The sequence below is a fragment of the Coregonus clupeaformis genome, chromosome 6 (genome assembly GCF_020615455.1).
Source record: "Coregonus clupeaformis isolate EN_2021a chromosome 6, ASM2061545v1, whole genome shotgun sequence".
Classification (NCBI taxonomy): Eukaryota; Metazoa; Chordata; class Actinopteri; order Salmoniformes; family Salmonidae; genus Coregonus; species Coregonus clupeaformis.
The window spans coordinates 28193373-28212812 of NC_059197.1; the positions used below are offsets into that span (position 1 = coordinate 28193373).

At 42.8% G+C, this 19440-nt stretch overlaps 1 protein-coding gene across 1 annotated transcript in view; it reads left to right on the forward strand.

The window, feature by feature from the left end:
* schip1 (schwannomin interacting protein 1) overlaps positions 1–19440 on the forward strand; it is a 309670-nt gene that overhangs the window by 9884 nt on the left and 280346 nt on the right. The window contains exons 3-5 of the mRNA XM_041877825.2: positions 3657–3724; positions 3843–3929; positions 6379–6526. Of these exons, the coding sequence (XP_041733759.1) occupies positions 3657–3724; positions 3843–3929; positions 6379–6526 (303 nt within the window). The remainder of the gene's footprint in view (positions 1–3656; positions 3725–3842; positions 3930–6378; positions 6527–19440) is intronic.

Here is a 19440-nt window from a genome sequence, read left to right on the forward strand (position 1 = left end):
ATGTAGCTTGTTTAGAGCCATCTTACTCTAAAGAGAACTAGATCTATGGTTGCTATCATTGGCCCACATATCACATTTCCTGTAAGATTCCTATAAACAGTCCCTCTGAAGTTATGCATCTAGTCTTACTCTCCTCATTTGTTACCCACTCTTATCTCCCCCCCATATCTCTCTCTCTACCTCCCTTCATGTTCATATCTGTAACATCCATTGCGTCTGGGCCAGGCTGAAGTTGACAGTCAATCAATGTCGTCAAACACAAGCCAGAGAGACACCCCCTCAGAGACGTGTGAAAAATGTCACTCCCGAAATAACCAGGCTGAATCTGAGTACACTTATCCTCATTTATCCTCCTGGGTAATGGTAAACACAAGGAAGAAAGACAAGTTAGACTAATCCGTCAGTCTTGTTAGGAGGGTTTGAGTACACAGAGCAAACCAGAGAATAAAAACATGGTGAAATATAGGTTTTATTTACAGTGCAGCCTATTGATAACAGTGTAAAAGTGAACAATGAATGGAGGAAGGCATACATAGCCTGAACAGACACTCACAAAACGGGCTAAACCATTGGCACCTAATTAAACAGGTAGCTTTTTAAATGTCTGGTCAAAATGCGCATAACAAAAGCAAATAGAGTAGCATTTACACATCAAACAACATCAATAATGATAACTGCAGTCACTGACTATAGCAGAATGGAATATCTGCAATGGAACAACATTTATCCAAAACTGAATATATCAATATAATTACCGGCATTACCAACCCAACATAATGAGGAAATGTAGCCTAACGGCCCATGTTAATATAGAGTGGCATTGCGCGGTGAAACATGGGAAGCCATTCAAATTCAATGGAAGGAAAGCAAAGTGAATCGGAGTGGGCGGGGGATTGTTGAGCGAGGCGAGCATGGGTGAGGGAGCTGAACAGGGTGGGATTCAAGTTGGGGAAAGCTAAACTTTATGCAAATCCTCCGCGATATCGCAACGCGAGAGACCAAACAAAGGTCACCATAGCTTCACAGACCCTACTAGATTGGCTGACAATGGCTGTTGATACCTAGCACTACCTAGCTTGCTTGCTAGCTTGTTAGCACCCACATGATGGCGAAGCTAGCATGGCTAGGCAAGTGCTGCTTATATAGTAAAATTCCCCTGTAACAGTGCATTTCCACATAACACGATAATTCAGATAGCCATGCTATCTTCGTATGGGTGCTAGCAAGCTAGAAAGCGGGCTAGGTAGTGCTACGTATAAACAGCCAATCCAGTACAGGCTGGATGCTACAGTGAGCTTCGACTGGTCAATAGTGTTGCAATATCGTGGAGTATTTGCATAAAGTTAATCCTTCCCTAACTTTGGTCCCGCCCTGCTCACGGTTCCTCGCCCATGCTCACATTACTCAACAGTCCCCCCGCCCACTTCGCTTCCCTCAATTGAAAATGGATGGGGCTCTGTTGTTTCATCGCCCTCATCGTGTTATGTGGAAATGCACTGTAATGCGTGCACACCCTTTTTTGAACGGTGGCGCGACACACAACGGTAGATGGCGAACAACAAACACAGGTTGGGGTTGAAATAACTGTGTTTACATGATTCCAGAAATTGATACAATGTATTACAGAGAAGTTGTTTGTGTAATCTGTTATGTGCACTCATAAACAAGCGTTACAAAGTTGACAGATTGTTAGAGTTCCGTTTGTGTTTGGTGCTCAGAGATTTCAAGTAAAAGTTGAATCTCTCATGCAAGACATCTCAGTGCGTTCAAAGATACTTTTGTTTTAATTTAACACATGGACGTGCACCTGAACAATAAGACCACATGTTGCAACACCAGGCTAGCCTACAGTTGGCCCTTCCCCAGCATTTCTGAACATGAAATCCGTGTTGGCTGGACTGAATGGAGAGTGAGGAGCATTCAGAATAGCATGATTCAGAAAACAGAAAGGAGATACACACACACATACAAAAAAAAACACATGGTTTTCAGACATGAACACACGTATGAACTAATCATGTGAAAAATGAAACAAAAATGTTTCACATGGGAAAACAAACATTTCACATGAGTCAGACACGTGAAGTTTTACATGGATTTTTCACATCTTAATTATTCATATGTTTATTTTTCACATGGCCATATGTGATATTCTACGTTTAACATGTGTGCTTTTGTAACAGCGGGATTAGCACCCAGGTCTCCCATGGGAGAAACCAATGTCTTGGCTATACCACCAAGAGGGCAGACACTGGGTTTCTCTTCCAATGTATATTTTTGACCAATCTCAGAATATTGACTGTAAAAAAAAATTGTCCACTAAAATAGCAAAAAGTTAACTTGAGTTAACTTATAAAATCTGACAGCCCTAATTCAGAATCATCTCTTTGTGTGTGTGTGTGTTTGTGTTAGCAATATGCAGCTTGTTGGCAGTCAGGATGTGCAGATGCCAGAGAAGCCACAGGGGCCAAGCAGGAGCCAGTCAGGGGCCAGTTGCCAGGGGCCAGCCCCGTCTGTGTCTGCCAGGCAGAGAGCCTGTGGGTGCTATGCCATCCCCCCTAAACCTTCACTTAGACAAGACAGACAGATGGATGCATTCATGATGCCGCTTCACTACATCTCTCCCATTCACTGGCCTATCAGCTCTGAAAGCAGGCAGGGCGCATACTTAGTTTGGGTGTGTGTGCCCTTAGAAAATAAAAACGTGAAATGTGCAGTTTCACATGTGAAATTGCTGTTTCCACATGTTGAGCTTACATATCACGTGAAACCATATTTTCACATGTATTACATTTAGAATTCACATGTTAACACCATATTTTCGAATGTGAGGAGAATAACATGTTTGAAAAACATTAACATTTGAAAATCACATTTGCACTTTCACATGTTAAATTGCAAGTTCACAACAATCACGTGAAAACCCTATAATAATAATAAGGTGGGTGCTTATATTTGTCCTGTTTCACACATGTACAAATATGTATTATACGGATGTGTCAAATGGAAATGTTTTCTGCACATCCCAACTCCCTGTGAGACACCCTCGGAGAGTTGGGTCATTGCCAGGGTCAGCCATTATCAACAGCAACCCTGGAGCAATTGAGGTTAAGTGCCTTGCTTAAGGGAACATCAACAGATTTCACCTTGTCGACTCAGGAATTTGAACAAGTGACATTTCCAACGCTCTAACTGCTAGGCTACCTGCCGCCCTATTTCACCCCCACATGTGAACTTGCAATTCCACATGTGAAAGTGAGAATTACACATGTGGAGTGTTCTTACATGTGAAACTGCAAAAGTATGTGTTTGTGACTGTGTGTTTTGACCCTGCTTGCTATCCTGAATGGTCCACACAGATAACATCCTTTCTGCACTGCTATCTTCTTGGTCATTATTGAAATGTCTGCATTATCATTCCAACAAGAAAACAAACTGAGAGAATACAAGTCTCAACAAACAGACAGAATAAAGAGACTGTAGTTGTATTGTCTCCCTCAGTACTCCACCAGACAGTGTGAGTGGGCGGTATTAACATTACAGACAGTGTAACACCAGGACAGAGTTATGACTGAATCTTGTAGGAGCATTTTCATCTTCCCTCTTATCCTCCGTTCAAGAAGAAAACGCTCATGTCTTTCTGTGATCCTGTGTAGGAGGAAGGGAAGAGGTATCATCGCTTCTGCAACCATAGTGGAGGAAAAGAAGTGCTTAGGATGGAGAGGTAAAAAAACACTTAACCAACCGTCTCCTCGACACAGCAGTGAATGTTATTTTCAAGTGCCTTAACACTGTAGGCTTCCCTGGCCCTGACTGTTCTTCAACTATGTGTATCACTGTAGAAATGTTTACCTGAGGAGTGAGGAAGAGGATGACAACAGTCCTCGTTGCATTGATCAGCAGCGCTACTGGGAGACCAAGGCCATTGTGTGAGTACCACCTGTAGTACTAAACTGTGTTTAATACACACCACCAGGAGGGGGCACTGTGGAGAGAGAGAGAGAGAGAAAGAGGGGTAGTGGAACACCTGTAAATGGGGGAAGTGTTTGTGTTTGTAAATTTTTGGTTTTGTATTCCTCCTTGAATGTAATAGTTTGTGTTATGTGTGTGTGTACATGCACCCCTGTGTATGGTTGAGTGTGTCCCCCTCTCCCCTCTGTCATTGTATATGCCTGTCGCCTATCCATTCCCAGGTGTGTTGTTGTGGTTGTAGTGGAGATGACATCAATCCCACCGTGGCCTTAAACCAATTCACCCTCTGATTGGCTTTCTACGGCAGGGCCAGACTTCAATGACGCCTGTGTGAAGCCATAACCTACCTTTAACACCATTTGAGAGGAACATGAACCCAACCTTTATAGCTGTTGTTATAGGGGGTCAGCTATCGCCCCAGGCTGCCTGCTCTGGAAGGACTAGGAGGGTGGAGGTGGAGAGAGAGGGAGGCAGGGGGCAAAGTAAACACATTTAGGAGGGCATGGATGGAGAGCGGGGGGTATGGAGGGAGAAAGTAAACACATTTGAAGAGGGTATGGAGGTAGAGAAAGGGATGGAGGGAGGAAGGCTGACAGAATAAGGGATAGAGGGGGGTACATTCATTGGAGGGGGTATGGGTGGTGGGATGGACAGAGGTAGAAAGAGAGGGGGGTATAGAAGAAGTCAGGGAGGTGGGCAGAGTAAACCTATTGGTTTTGAAGCGGTGGGTTATGGCTTAATTCAATTTGTTCCATTTGGCTCAGCTGGCTCCCTGCTCCACTGGAGGTGAATGTGTTTCTCAATCGAGTAATTGATCCTACACATCACCCTGGACCCTGGAGCTGGGGGTATTGGAAATGGAGAGAGGGAGAGAGGGCGAGAGAGAGGGCGAGAGAGAGAGAGAGAGAGAGAGAGAGAGAGAGAGAGAGAGAGAGAGAGAGAGAGAGAGAGAGAGAGAGAGAGAGAGAGAGAGAGAGAGAGAGAAAGTGTGGGAGCGGGAGAGAAAGGGAAAAATGCAATATGCCACACTATGATGTGGTTATCAAGCCTCTCTCCACTCTCCAGAGGGAATCACTGGATACAAGGGCAGTGATATGACCCATAGAACCCAGCAGACACACTTTCCTCACTCTATCATGGGCTCCATTTCCCCTTAACCAAAGTTAAACTTACTCTGTTGTATCTTCTGTTTTAATCCATAAATCTGGAAGTGCATCACAAGGGCTGTGTAGAAATTACCAGGAGATTTCCTCTATGTATGTCAGTGGCGGTTGGTGCCATTTAAGATCAGGGAGGACAATGTCATTTTTTTATGAGCATGGCCTTATTTCTATTACAGCATATTGGATGACTGTCATTCATATTCCATTCACACAGTGCAATGTAACATCGATAGGTTTAGGCTACTATATGATACTCAAATTTGCCCTGTACCCATCATGAGGTTGCTAGCCTACAAATGAACGTTTATAACGTACTGTATGTGCACAGGTTGAGAGACAAATTGGAGTAATCAAGGTGATAGACAGTGACACATTCAATACCCCCCTGCACACTCTTGGCTGCATCTAGCTGATTTAGGGTATAATTATCATTAGGCCAAACAGAGTTGAGTAGGTTATATTAGCTGCATTTGCTAGCTACATAAGTGAAAGTGAAAGTGAAATAAAATACAAGGACATATAGCTCTCTCTCTCTCTCTCTCTCTCTCTCTCTCTCTCTCTCTCTCTCTATCTCTCTCTCCTGCTTCTCCTTAACTTTTGAATTAATTAGTTAAAGACTGTTCAACTATTGTCTTTCTTTCTCTTTGAGTCAACTACTCACCACATTTTATGCACTGCATTGCTAGCTAGCTGTAGCTTATACTGTCAGTACTAGATTCATCCTCTGATCCTTTGATTGGATGGACAACATGACAGTTCATACTGCAAGAGCTCTGATAGATTGGAGGACGTCCTCTGGAAGTCGTCATAGTTACTGTGGAAGTCTATGGAAGAGGGTGAGAACCATGAGTCTCTTAGTTTTTTTATTGAAGTCAGTGTATCCAGAGGTGGACGGAAAATAGTTTCCGGCTACACCATGGTGCTACCCTACAGAGTGCTGTTGAAGCTATTGTAGACCTTCATTGCAAAACATTGTGTTTTAATCAGTTATTTGGTGACATGTTAATATATTTAGTATAGTTTTATCTAAAAAGGAGAACCTCCCTTTCCTCCTCTGAGTAGCCTCCATTGTGTGACCTTGAGCAGTGAGAATGTCAGAATGTGCTATATAATGATACTGATATTGTGGTCTGTACAGTTTTATTTAAATTCCAAAAACAACAGCACAGTCAGTCTCACATTTCAGTTCCAGATTTGACCTCTCCTTATGTGTGATTTATATATTTTTTGTTTTTCTACCCAGAATTCAGCGGGCCTGGCGTGCCACCTTGTACCGCAAAGTGAGCTGGCAAGGGGACTGCGAGAACCGTACGCATCATCGGCTTGGGACGGAGTCACTGGAGCCCTACCAGACGGCTGTGATGGATGAGTTTGGCCAGGACCTCTCTCTGGTAAGACCAAGAGCTTATGGTTGTATGAATGAACAAGGTCGGTTGAGCTATCTCTGCAAACTATCTTGTGGGGGCAGCAGAGTTTGGTGGCATAAGTCCTAATGGAGAAAGAAAACAGATGGATGGATTGATTGTATTTACCTCTCTCAGAAAACGAACTGATGAGGGCCTCAGCTGTTGGTGGCATGAGGAAAAGGAGGGTGGATGGATGGATGGAGGGAATAAGGGACGTGCGTGTATATCTGGGGCACGGTGGGGGTGGTGGCGGCATAGGATGTGATGAGTGTTGGCGAGATGCCCAGATCCTTAATTAGATGGTAATTAGGTGAATTTGCTAAGTTGGTTGATTGATTAATGAAATGCCTCTGCTCTTGTCCTCGCCCCCCCCTCACCCACTCCCTCCCCGCTCACCCCTAGTGAGTGTGGAGGGGAATTAAACAGTGCTCACAGGGCATGGCAGGAAAACAACAGGCAGGGAGGAAAAACGACATCACAGGCTGCAGATCGACAGAGGAAAACAGGGAGGAAAGGAAGAAAGAAAACAGGGTATAGAAAAGGGTAGGCAGAGATAGAGGGACTGTCATGGAAACCAAAAAAGCAAAAATAGAGTGCTTTTGAAGATAGGAGGGTAGAGAGCAGGGTTAAGAAGGTGAAATATGGACAAGGGGATAGAGGAAAGGGGTTAGAGGGAGCCACATGTTAGATATAGATGGACATACAGATGGATATACTGTAAATATTGTCCAGAAATGACCTTAATCAACAGAGAGGGGCACCTTTTATTGCGAAAGTTATTGAGAAATTCTGTTAGCCTAAAACTAAGGGAAGAAAGTATTTTTCTGCTGGTCTAGCACAGAAGCTTTGTTGTAATGTGTCCTGTTTATTTCTGCTTGGCTGGAGATGGTACACAACAATAATTAGTCTGCAACTGTTCACACACCTACACACACAATGTGTGTCCGTGTGTGTGTGTGTGTGTGTGTGTGTGTGTGTGTGTGTGTGTGTGTGTGTGTGTGTGTGTGTGTGTGTGTCTGTATCTGAATGTGTGTATAAGTGTGCGTGTGTGCGTGTGTGTGTTTGTGTGTGTGTGCGTGCGTGCGTGCGTGTGTGTGTGTCCTATGAGACATTGTGAGGCAGCAGATGGGCTGTGTCTCCTGTTGGAGGCTTCCAGTAGTGTTGGAAGTGTTGTGTTGTTTGTTGTGGATGAGGAGGTTTGTTCTTCATTAGTACACCAGCAGATGTAATATAAAATCCCCTTCATTCGAGAGAGGTAGAACAACTGTAGCTGAATAATGACACAACCACTTCCTCTCTATGGCACTGTTCTTACCTGGCTGTTTGGGGGGTGAGGATCCCTGTCTGTGTCTTTCTCTCTCTCTCCCTCCCTCTCTCAAAACCCTCCCGCTATACCTCACCTACTCTCTCCCCCCTCTCTCTCTTTCTCTCTCTCGCTCTCTCTCTCTGTGTTGTGGCTGTTGTGCTATCTGAAGGACACATACATCACAGAGAGGCCACCACTGCAGTGTGTGTGTGTGTGTGTGTGTGTGTGTGTGTGTGTGTGTGTGTGTTTATATGAGCCCTGAGCCCTAAGGGATCTTGCCACTGGCCTGGAGAGATGTGAAGGTAGGGGTTCTAACATACATCATGCATTATACAGTACATGGAGCAGGGATACAGAATAACACACACATTGATACAAACCCAGTCAGGTCCAAATAGAATGACAGAAATACACTAGATACTGTAGATACTATAGAGAAACTCAAGCATCAATCACCAATAGCTACTGTAGTTAATTATTATCATAATAGGCACACCTAGACACACAGTGCTTCTCAGAACCTTGGCTTTTGGAGATGTCAAGGTTTCTCCTCTTCATCTATATACTGTATTGGTGTGTGTAGTGTACACACTCAGCCCAGCCCCTATGTATTATTTACAGCCATAACGGGGCCAGGTCTGTCTAGCTGATAGTAAATCAATGGGTTGACGATGGAGATGCTGCTGTGATGGCTAGCCTATGGGCTTCCCTGCTGCTGACAGCTCCGCCTATAAGAGATCACCCTCTCTGACACACACACACATACACACACACATGCACGCACACACACTCAGATAAAATAAAGTTAGAAATAAAGGGAGAAGCTTTTATGGGCTGGGTTGATTTTAGCTATATTCAGCATGTGGATTTTTACACACTCATTATGTGATATTACTGACAATGTCACAATGTCTGCAGTGTCCGTAAAAAGCTGTCGTTTGTGTGTGTGTGTGTGTGTGTGTGGAGGGTGGCGAGAGCAGGGATCAATGTTTGAGTAAGCATTCCTGGTGTATGTGTGGGAGATCACTCTCTCATCTTTCAGACCCCAGTGTCTAAGGGAGTGATGGCTTCTTTTTCTCTCCCTCCTGTCATCCCTCGTTCTTCAACACACATGCACGCACACACACACACGCACACACGCACACACACACACACACACGCACACACGCACACACACACACACCTTATACTCCCACCTCTGCAGACATACACAAACAGATTATTAGTTTTATTGGTGTCAGTTGAAGGCACATTTTAAAGGATGAGTAAATTATTTCATAAGATAGCAGATTCATTACTTACTAACAACAGCTGCAAATCCCAATAAAACTACATCCCATTTTGAAGTTCACTTTCCTTGCTTTGTCTAACCACGTTATCATGAATATAGAAAATACGTTTTGTGGCTCAGAGTGTAGTATTAATTTAGTTTCATAGCACAAATGTTTGCTAGCAAGTTTCTCCTGCCCAGGCAGCTGCAGGGGTTGCCTAGCAACACGTGCCACGGAGGGAGGCAACGTCTGCATAGCGCGACAAATTCCCATTATTCAATACTAGGTTCTGACCGAACAGCTACCGTGACAGCTAAAATTGCTTTTATTTTATTTCAGCTAATAGGGAGAAGTATCTAACTAAATAACTACATGATGGCATTCACTAATCATAAACTAGTTACATATAACAGAAATGTGGGTACATTTGTGACCAAAATTCTAACTTATTCAACCTTTAAATAAATGTATATACCCCTGGTCTGGAGTAGGCATCGAACTCATTTAAGGCCAGGTACCATAGGCTGCAATGACATTTTTGAATCTACCTATCATTTTAAAGATTTGTAGGTATTTTGGTCCATTAATATTTTTAAAAAATAAACATAAAAATGTCAAAAACTTGATGAAAAAATCATATTTTCTTTAGTTTATCATAGCCTACTACCGTCATCAACATTTGTATGAATTTTAAGCACTTTAAAATGGACACACATCAATAATTTAAAAGCTCACTATTGAATTACACAAAATGTAAAAGCCAATTTCATAGAGAATGTTACAAACTGGACTATATTTAGTAACTTACTTTAAAGAGATGGTGATTGGGTTTAAATAGGCGTTTGGTAGTCTAATTTCAGTGTACTTGTCTTTAACTGCCATTTCCCGTAAATCAGACTCTTCCCACACACAAACACATTCTCAGCTTCAGAAGCATCTGCATTCACCAAATTGTGTGTGGTTATGCTTAGATATATTCTCTAGACTTGCCCAGAGGGAATTGTTGATATGTTGTAAATGTTTTATTCTAGATAACATTTCCTTTGGAAGTTATTAAAAATTCACCAAAGATGCATTGTACGTACATGTCTTTAGTATTTTACAGATAGAAAGATTTGTAAAAATATTTATCCACAATCTGCACTGGACAAGTCCTGTCCTGGAGTGTCTTAACAAAATTAAACCCAAAATATTTAAGCTGACTTCATCCAGTGTCCAGAAAATTATATTTGTGTCTACATTCAGCTGGTAAAAGTTGATTGTGATATGATTAAGAGAAAAACAATTCCCTATTAGGGTGTGGTGCCTGGACTCAATAGCTATTTGTCTATTAGCTTATTTACTGTCAAACCAAGCCCAGCGTCCCCCTAGCTTACTGGGCTGTTTCTCACGTTTGTACCCTTTGGAGGAAATTAGACATTTGTGAACACACACTCATGCACGCGCACAAACACATACAGGTCTATAAAGTGATGCTCCAAATTAGCCATTGATTTTGTGAGAAACCGTTGCATGTAGCTGGGAGATTTATCATGGGCATATGGTAGCGAGAGCAGAGGAGTCATATTTCTCAGGGAAAGGAGGAGGAACAGATGGAAAAAGGGATGGAGGCAGGAGGTCAGAGCGCTGGTATGATATGGAGGATATGTGTGATTATAAGTCTAATAATGCATTTAGAGGCTCTGGGGTCCTGAGGTAGAGGTAGAGATGTAGAGGAGTGTGTGTGTGTGTGTCCCCCAGTTTTGCTCCATCACTAACCTGGCCCATCCGTTCTGGAGATTTATGTAGACTATTACAGCTCAGGACCAACACACACACACTGGCACACTCACAGACATACACACACACTCACACACGTGGGCGTGGGTAATGTCGGATCTCCGACTGAAACAGAGACAACATTTAGCTGTTTTTAAGCTAATTTCCTGAAATTCTACACATTTTACCATGGGGCGGAGAGAAAAGGTTTCAGTTTTAAAGCTAATTTCCTGCAAAAAATGTTTTGCCATGGGGTGAAAGAAAATGTACAGTATTAAAGCTAATTTACTGCAATTCTATAAATTTTGCCAAGGCTTATGCCATGTTCTTATGCTATCTGAGTGACTCAAAATCAACGGGGGCCCCATGCTATGACATTTTTAGAATTTTAGATTCTCTCTGACTGTCTAGTTTTTATTTTGGTGATTGTTAGTTCTCAAAGAGGATCCATTATCTTTTCTACATACTTTATATCTGGTTTTAATTGTTTACGTTTATACAGATTTTTTTTAACCAATACGAAAATTATAGATACTTATTTAATTATATTTGCGGGGAGTGGCGGCAATGCTGCTAAATAAATATAGTGGAAACACTGGTGGTAGAAAGTAAAGAGGGAAAAGAGAGGGAAAAGAGAGTAGGGGAGAGAAGAGGATGAGATGGTGCTGAAGATGGTAACATTTCTATAATGTTAAAGGTCAGTTCCACCAATTTTCAACCTCATATTCATTATATCCAGCACCAAACCAGTTTACATACTGTATGTGACAACAGCTTGTTTCTATGATCTGTGGTTAGAAAGATAAGAAGGAAAAAATGCTTCTCTGTGACATCACACGGTAGAAAAAAACCAACAACATCTGATTTTCAAAACCTGCAAAGAGTTTCTAACCAGAGTGAGGGTATTTTCTTCGTGTTTGAAAATCACTGTTTTTAAAATGTTATAACTTTTGATGATCTCGTCGGGTAGAATGTTTGAACTTATGTAGACACTGGTATTGTGCTGGAGATAATAATGAGGTTGAAAAGTGGTGGAAATGCCCTTTAATGGAGTGAATGTGTGTAGATTTAGTCACATGTTAAGCATAACCGTTCTATACTGGACTCCTATATTGAATGAAAGTAGATGCTGTGCTTTAGGACATCCTGTACCATCCTTTGATTGGATATTGTGGTTTACGGCAGCCTGTGTTTTGATTGGATGCTGAGGTGTTACTACAGGCTATTGGAGGTTTTCATTTGGTTGTTTAGGAATAGGAAGCACTACTCCCTTCGCTCCTATTACCAACACACTCATAAAGCAGCAATCACACACACAGACACACACACACACACAGACACACACGCACACACGCACACACACATACACACACAAACACACACAGACAAGAGCAGCAGTACTAATGCTCTGTTATGTGAGGCTGCACTATACTGTTCTACTACACCCTCCCCCCTCCACACACACCTGCATGCACACACACACACACACAAACAAAACACACACCCACATGCACCAACACTTACCCCCCCCACCCTAACTTTTCTACTCGCAATCAAAATCATTATTCTCCTCCCCCTCCTGTTCTGTGTGTCTCTGGGGCTGGGTAGACACATCAGAGCATTGGGAGGTTATGTGAGTGTGAACAGCATGGGTTTTTCCCTGTTTAGCCCATCTCCCAGTCAGATCCACTCATCCACTGGATACCTATGGCCAGAGAATCCTCTTCCATAATGAGATCCCTGGAGGTGGTGGAGTGAGAGAGAGAGATCCTCTAGAGGAGAATACTCTCTCTCCCTTCTTATCCCCTCTTCCTTACTCTGTTTCCCCCTCTCCTCCTCTCCCTCTCCTATTCATCCTATTCATTCCCTCCCCTCTTCCCTCATTATCCTGACAGTATTACTGTCCATTAACCAAATCACAGAGATGGTCCTCTGTGTTTGTGTGTGTGTGTGTGCGCATGTGTGTTTCAAATCAAGTTTTATTTGTCACATGCGCCGAATACAACAGGTTTAGACCTTACCGTGAAATGCTTACTTACGAGCCCTTAACCAACAATGCAGTTCAATAAATAGAGTTAAGAAAATATTTACTAAATAAACTAAAGTAAAAAATAAAATCAAAATATACACAATAAAATAACAATACTGAGTCAATGTGCGGGTAGGGGTAAAGTGACTATGCATAGATAATAAACAGTGGGTAGCAGCAGTGTAAAATCAAAAGGAAGGGGGTGTCAATGTAAATAGTCTGGGTGGCCTTTTGATTAATTGTTCAGCAGTCTTATGGCTTGGGGTAGAAGCTGTTAAGGAGCCTTATGGACCTAGACTTGGCGCTCCGGTACTGCTTGCCGTGCGGTAGCAGAGAGAACAGTCTATGACTTGGGTGACTGGAGTCTTTGACAATTTTTTGGGCCTTCCTCTGACACCGCCTAGTATATAGGTCCTGGATGGCAGGAAGCTTGGCCCCAGTGATGTACTGGGCCATACGCACTATCCTCTGTAGCGCCTTACGGTCGGATGCCGAGCAGTTGCCATACCAGGCTGTGATGCAACCGGTCAGGATGCTCTCGATAGTGCAGCTGTATAACTTTTTGAGGATCTGGGGACCCATGCCAAATCTTTTCAGTCTCCTGAGGGGGAAAAGGTGTTGTCGTGCCCTATTCACGACTGTCTTGGTGTGTTTGGACCATGATAGTTTGTTGGTGATGTGGACACCAAGGAACTTGAAACTCTCGACCCGCTCCAATACAGCCCCATCAATGTGAATGGGGGCGTGTTCGGCCCTGCTTTTCCTGTAGTCTACGATCGTCTCCTTTGTCTTGCTCACGCTGAGGGAGAGGTTGTTGTCCTGGCACCACACTGCCAGGTCTCTGACCTCCTCCCTATAGGCTGTCTCATCGTTGTCGGTGATCAGGCCTACCACTGTTGTGTCGTCAGCGAACTTAATGATGGTGTTGGAGTCGTGCTTGGAGTTTGTGTGTGTGTGACCTGTAACATTACAGTAGCCCTCAGGGCTGTGGAATGGTCTGTCCCTACTATAACCCTGACGGTGGCACTGCATGCTGAGACATTCGCTCTCTCTCTCTGCACTCTCTGACATAGGACTATTATAGTGTTTATTATGCATCAGTCTGTACATTCATAAAATTGTCTGTAGCTGTCCCATTGAAATAGAAAGAGTAGACATATGCAGTCCCCCCCCCCTCTCTCTCTCTCTCCACTCTTTTACAGTAATGCCTCTGTTCAGCCATTTAGCCTCGATTAGGCCCATCCATAGAAACGTATTGTCTCTATCGACCATTAGCGTGCCAGTAGGTGGGAGGTGATGAGCCAATCAAAGAATGTCATAACACGTCTCTGGTAATGGACGTCTAATTAAGCAGTGTTGTAGTAAAGGAGGGCAGCTTGATGCATCTAATAAACACATTTCCTTGTCATTTGGAGGCATTTTTAAAAACAAACACATGCACACACATGCTTTGAGATGCTAATGATGCCAATGAATGTTTAAGTTGTTGGTCTTGTTCTTTGTCTCTTTCAGCCAGGTCTCCATTGGTTACTCTCAGATACTGTATATCAGGCAGGTTTCTCTTCAGTTTGGAGCTACAGGTCAAACTACTTGAAAGAGCGACTGCCTTTAAAAAGCAACAAATCCCTTTGAAAACGGCCTACCGTTAAAGTCGGAAGTTTACATACACCTTAGCCAAATACATTTAAACTCTGTTTTTCACAATTCCTGACATTTGATCCTAGTAAAAATTCCCTGTCTTAGGTCAGTTAGGATCAGCACTTTATTTTAAGAATGTGAAATGTCAGAATAATATTTAGAGAGAATAATTTATTTCAGCTCTTATTTCTTTCATCACATTCCCAGTGGGTCAGAAGTTTACATACACTCAATTAGTATTTGGTAGCATTGCCTTTAAATTGTTTAACTTGGGTCAAATGTTTCGGGAGCCTTCCACAAGCTTCCTACAATAAGTTGGGTGAATTTTGGCCCATTCCTCCCGACAGAGCTGGTGTAACTGAGTCAGGTTTGTAGGCCTCCTTGCTCGGGTATGAGAGTGATAGTGTGTGAAAGTATGTGGAGGTAGAACTTTTACCTCCCTGTGTTTGTGGTATGTTCAGTGTGTGTGTGTGTACGTGTATTTATGTGTGTGTGTGTGTGTGAGTGAGCAGGGAGAGTTCTCCTCTCCCTCCCAATGTGTGTGTAGTATGAAGCAGCAGGGCTGTAGCAGCAGGGTTGTACTCTGGCTTAGGGGGGAGTAGCTGGCCCACACAGAAGAACATACATTAAAGATGAGCCCTGCTCACACCAGCTACACACACTGATCCACATGAATGAGACAGAAAGACTGATCTCCACAGGTGAACAGTGGCCTTAAAATGTCCACCACCCCCAAACATACACAATAACACACAACACAACACAAACACACACATACATTTCACATCACATGCACACATCACACATACTTTGACAACATAAAAATCTCTCTCTCGTACACACACCTCACACACACTCCGTCCACCCCTAGAACTGATTTTAAAAGCCAACATGCTATTCACAACTACACTATATACAGTTGAAGTCTGAAGTTTACATACACCTTAGCCAAATACATTTAAACTCAGTTTTTCACAATTCCTGACATTTAATCCTAGTAAACATTCCCTGTCTTAGGTCAGTTAGGATCACCACTTTATTTTAAGAATGTGAAATGTCAGAATAATAGTAGAGAGAATGATTTATTTCAGCTTTTATTTATTTCATCACATTCCCAGTGGGTCAGAAGTTTACATACACTCAATTAGTATTTGGCAGCATTGCCTTTAAATTGTTTAACTTGGGTCAAACATTTCAGGTAGCCTTCCACAAGCTTCCCACAATAAGTTGGGTGAATTTTGGCCCATTCCTCCTGACAGAGCTGGTGTAACTGAGTCAGGTTTGTAGGCCTCCTTGCTCGCACACGCTTTTTCAGTTCTGCCCACACATTTTCTATAGGATTGAGGTCAGGGCTTTGTGATGGCCACTCCAATACCTTGACTTTGTTGTCCTTAAGCCATTTTGCCACAACTTTAGAAGTATGCTTGGGGTCATTGTCCATTTGGAAGACCCATTTGCGACCAAGCTTTAACTTCCTGACTGATGTCTTGAGATGTTGCTTCAATATATCCACATAATTTTCCTTCCTCATGATGCCATTTATTTTGTGAAGTGCACCAGTCCTTCCTGCAGCAAAGCACCCCCACCGCATGATGCTGCCACCCCCGTGCTTCACGGTTGGGATGGTGTTCTTCGGCTTGCAAGCAACCCCCTTTTTCCTTCAAACATAACGATGATCATTATGGCCAAACAGTTCTATTTTTGTTTCATCAGACCAGAGGACATTTCTCCAAAAACTACGATCTTTGTCCCCATGTGCGGTTGCAAACCATAGTCTGGCTTTTTTATGGCGGTTTTGGAGCACTGGCTTCTTCCTTGCTGAGAGGCTTATCAGGTTATGTCGATATAGGACTCGTTTTACTGTGGATACAGATACTTTTGTACCGGTTTCCTCCAGCATCTTCACAAGGTCCTTTGCTGTTGTTCTGGGATTGATTTGCACTTTCCGCACCAAAGTACATGAATCTCTAGTAGACAGAACATGTCTCATTCCTGAGCGGTATGACGGCTGCGTGGTCCCATGGTGTTTATACTTGCGTACTATTGTTTGTACAGATGAACGTGGTACCTTCAGGCGTTTGGAAATTGCTCCCAAGGATGAACCAGACTTGTGGAGGTCTACAATTCTTTTTCTGAGGTCTTGGCTGATTTCTTTTGATTTTCCCATGATGTCAAGCAAAGAGGCACTGAGTTTGAAGGTAGGCCTTGAAATACATCCACAGGTACACCTCCAATTGACTCAAATTATGTCAATTAGCCTATCAGAAGCTTCTAAAGCCATGACATCATTTTCTGGAATTTTCCAAGCTGTTTAAAGGCACAGTCAACTTAGTGTATGTAAACTTCTGACCCACTGGAATTGTGAAACAGTGAATTATAACTGAAATAATCTGTCTGTAAACAATTGTTGGAAAAATTACTTGTGTCATGCACAAAGTAGATATCCTAACCGACTTGCCAAAACTATAGTTTCTTAACAAGAAATTTGTGGAGAGGTTGAAAAACGAGCTTTAATGACTCCAACCTAAGTGTATGTAAACTTCCAACTTCAACTGTATGTGGCATTGATATGAGTCAGAAACAGTTATTCTAGTGTCAAAATTGACTACAAAGTGTAAATAAAATAATTTTGGTCATAAAGTCAGTCTTGTCTAAAAATTTAGTTTGGAACGTGTGTGTGTCACAATGGGTGAAAGAAGTTTGGGTTTTGATTTAACAATGTCCAATTGCCTACTAAAATGGGGTGAACAGCTGCGGTGATTGCTCTCTATCCAATAGCATAGACAGTGAGATAGACCTGCCCAGCAGCTCCAACTTTGTTTACATAAGAGAAGAAATCACACATTTTCTTACCGGAGAAATACTGCACCAAACATCTTAGTTAGATGTAAAACATCCTTGCCAAAATTTTCAAAATTAATTGCAGATTTCTTGAGTTCTCGTAGATGAATTCTGGGGATTTTGAGGAAGTGAAATAGGCTTCGTCTACAGTGTCTCTGTCACGTTGTATAATGATTAGAAGACAGGAGCAGGAATACGTATTAGGGGTTTTATTACTCCACCCAACACAAACATGTATATATATATACAAAAGGGATGTGACTCAAACAAAGAGCGAGGTGTAACCTCTACACAGTACACGGGACGAGACCCGTAAACAACAACAGCACAATACACGGTACTCACGAGACCAACGGACATGGGACAATAATCGACAAGGACAATGGGGAACAGAGGGCACATATATACACATATTAATCCGGAAGAATGGGAACCAGGTGTGCGTAATGAGACAAGACAGTCCGGGGTTGGTGGTAATGATCCATGTCAGTAACGCCTAGAAAGCCGGTGATGTAGACCTCCAGAGCTGGTGAACGGAATGAGCAGCAGTACCGGGGGGATCCGTGACAGTCTCATTGGGGACAAACATCATTAACCGAACGACGAATCGGTCACGAAACACACCTCCAAGACTGAAATCTTATTTTTCTAATGAGCAACAGAAAAAGACACGTGCCAATTGGCGTGTTCAGTGGTTTTTTAATAGACATTGTGTAGGTTAGGCTCAATGTGCGTGTGACCTTGTGTATGTGTGTTTGTGTGTATGCGTGTGTCTAAAAGTTAATTGGTGTTTGAAGGGAGATTTGCTGCTGTTTTAGTTTGTGTATTCTGTGTGTTTCTTCCTCTCCAGAGGGGAACGTGATCATCTAAGGGTGTGTGTGTGTATGTGCGTGTGTGTGTGTACTCTAGCAGATAGGGAGATTAACAATACCACTGAAAGCCTTAGAGGAAGCATGGGAGGGAATCTCTCTCCAGCTCTCACACAAGCACATTTGATCTTCATCCATCCTTTCTATCGCTTCTTTTGGATGTATGAACAAGGGATGAAACAGAAGAGAGGTCATCCTCTTGTTTGCTATGTGTGATGAGTGTCTCATCTCTTCACCCTCCAAAGGAGAAAAGGAGCAATGAGAGATGAAGGGGTGGAGAGAGTAAGAGAGATAGGAAACGATTTCTGATCACACTATGGACAGCCTACTAGCATGTTAATGTGTGTTTTTGTTTGTGTGTGTGTGTACGTGTGAGTGTTCACACTTGTGAGTGTGTGTGTGTGTGTGTGTCTATGTATTTGTAATTGTGTGTTGAGGAATTTCTTCTTAGGCAAGAGGAATCCCATTGCTTTGAAGTTGTGTGTGTATAATGGGGAGTGCAAGCTTTGAAGCCGATGTGAGATGAGGATACAGTGGAGAGAACAAGTATTTGATACACTGCCGATTTTGCAGGTTTTCCTACTTACAAAGCATGTAGAGGTCTGTAATTTTTATCATAGGTACACTTCAACTGTGAGAGACGGAATCTAAAACAAAAATCTAGAAAATCACATTGTATGATTTTTAAGTAATTCATTTGCATTTTATTGCATGACATAAGTATTTGATACATCAGAAAAGCAGAACTTAATATTTGGTACAGAAACCTTTGTTTGCAATTACAGAGATCATACGTTTCCTGTAGGTCTTGACCAGGTTTGCACACACTGCAGCAGGGATTTTGGCCCACTCCTCCATACAGACCTTCTCCAGATCCTTCAGGTTTCGGGGCTGTCGCTGGGAAATACGGACTTTCAGCTCCCTCCAAAGATTTTCTATTGGGTTCAGGTCTGGAGACTGGCTAGGCCACTCCAGGACCTTGAGATGCTTCTTACGGAGCCACTCCTTAGTTGCCCTGGCTGTGTGTTTCGGGTCGTTGTCATGCTGGAAGACCCAGCCACGACCCATCTTCAATGCTCTTACTGAGGGAAGGAGTTTGTTGACCAAGATCTTGCGATACATGGCCCCATCCATCCTCCCCTCAATACGGTGCAGTCGTCCTGTCCCCTTTGCAGAAAAGCATCCCC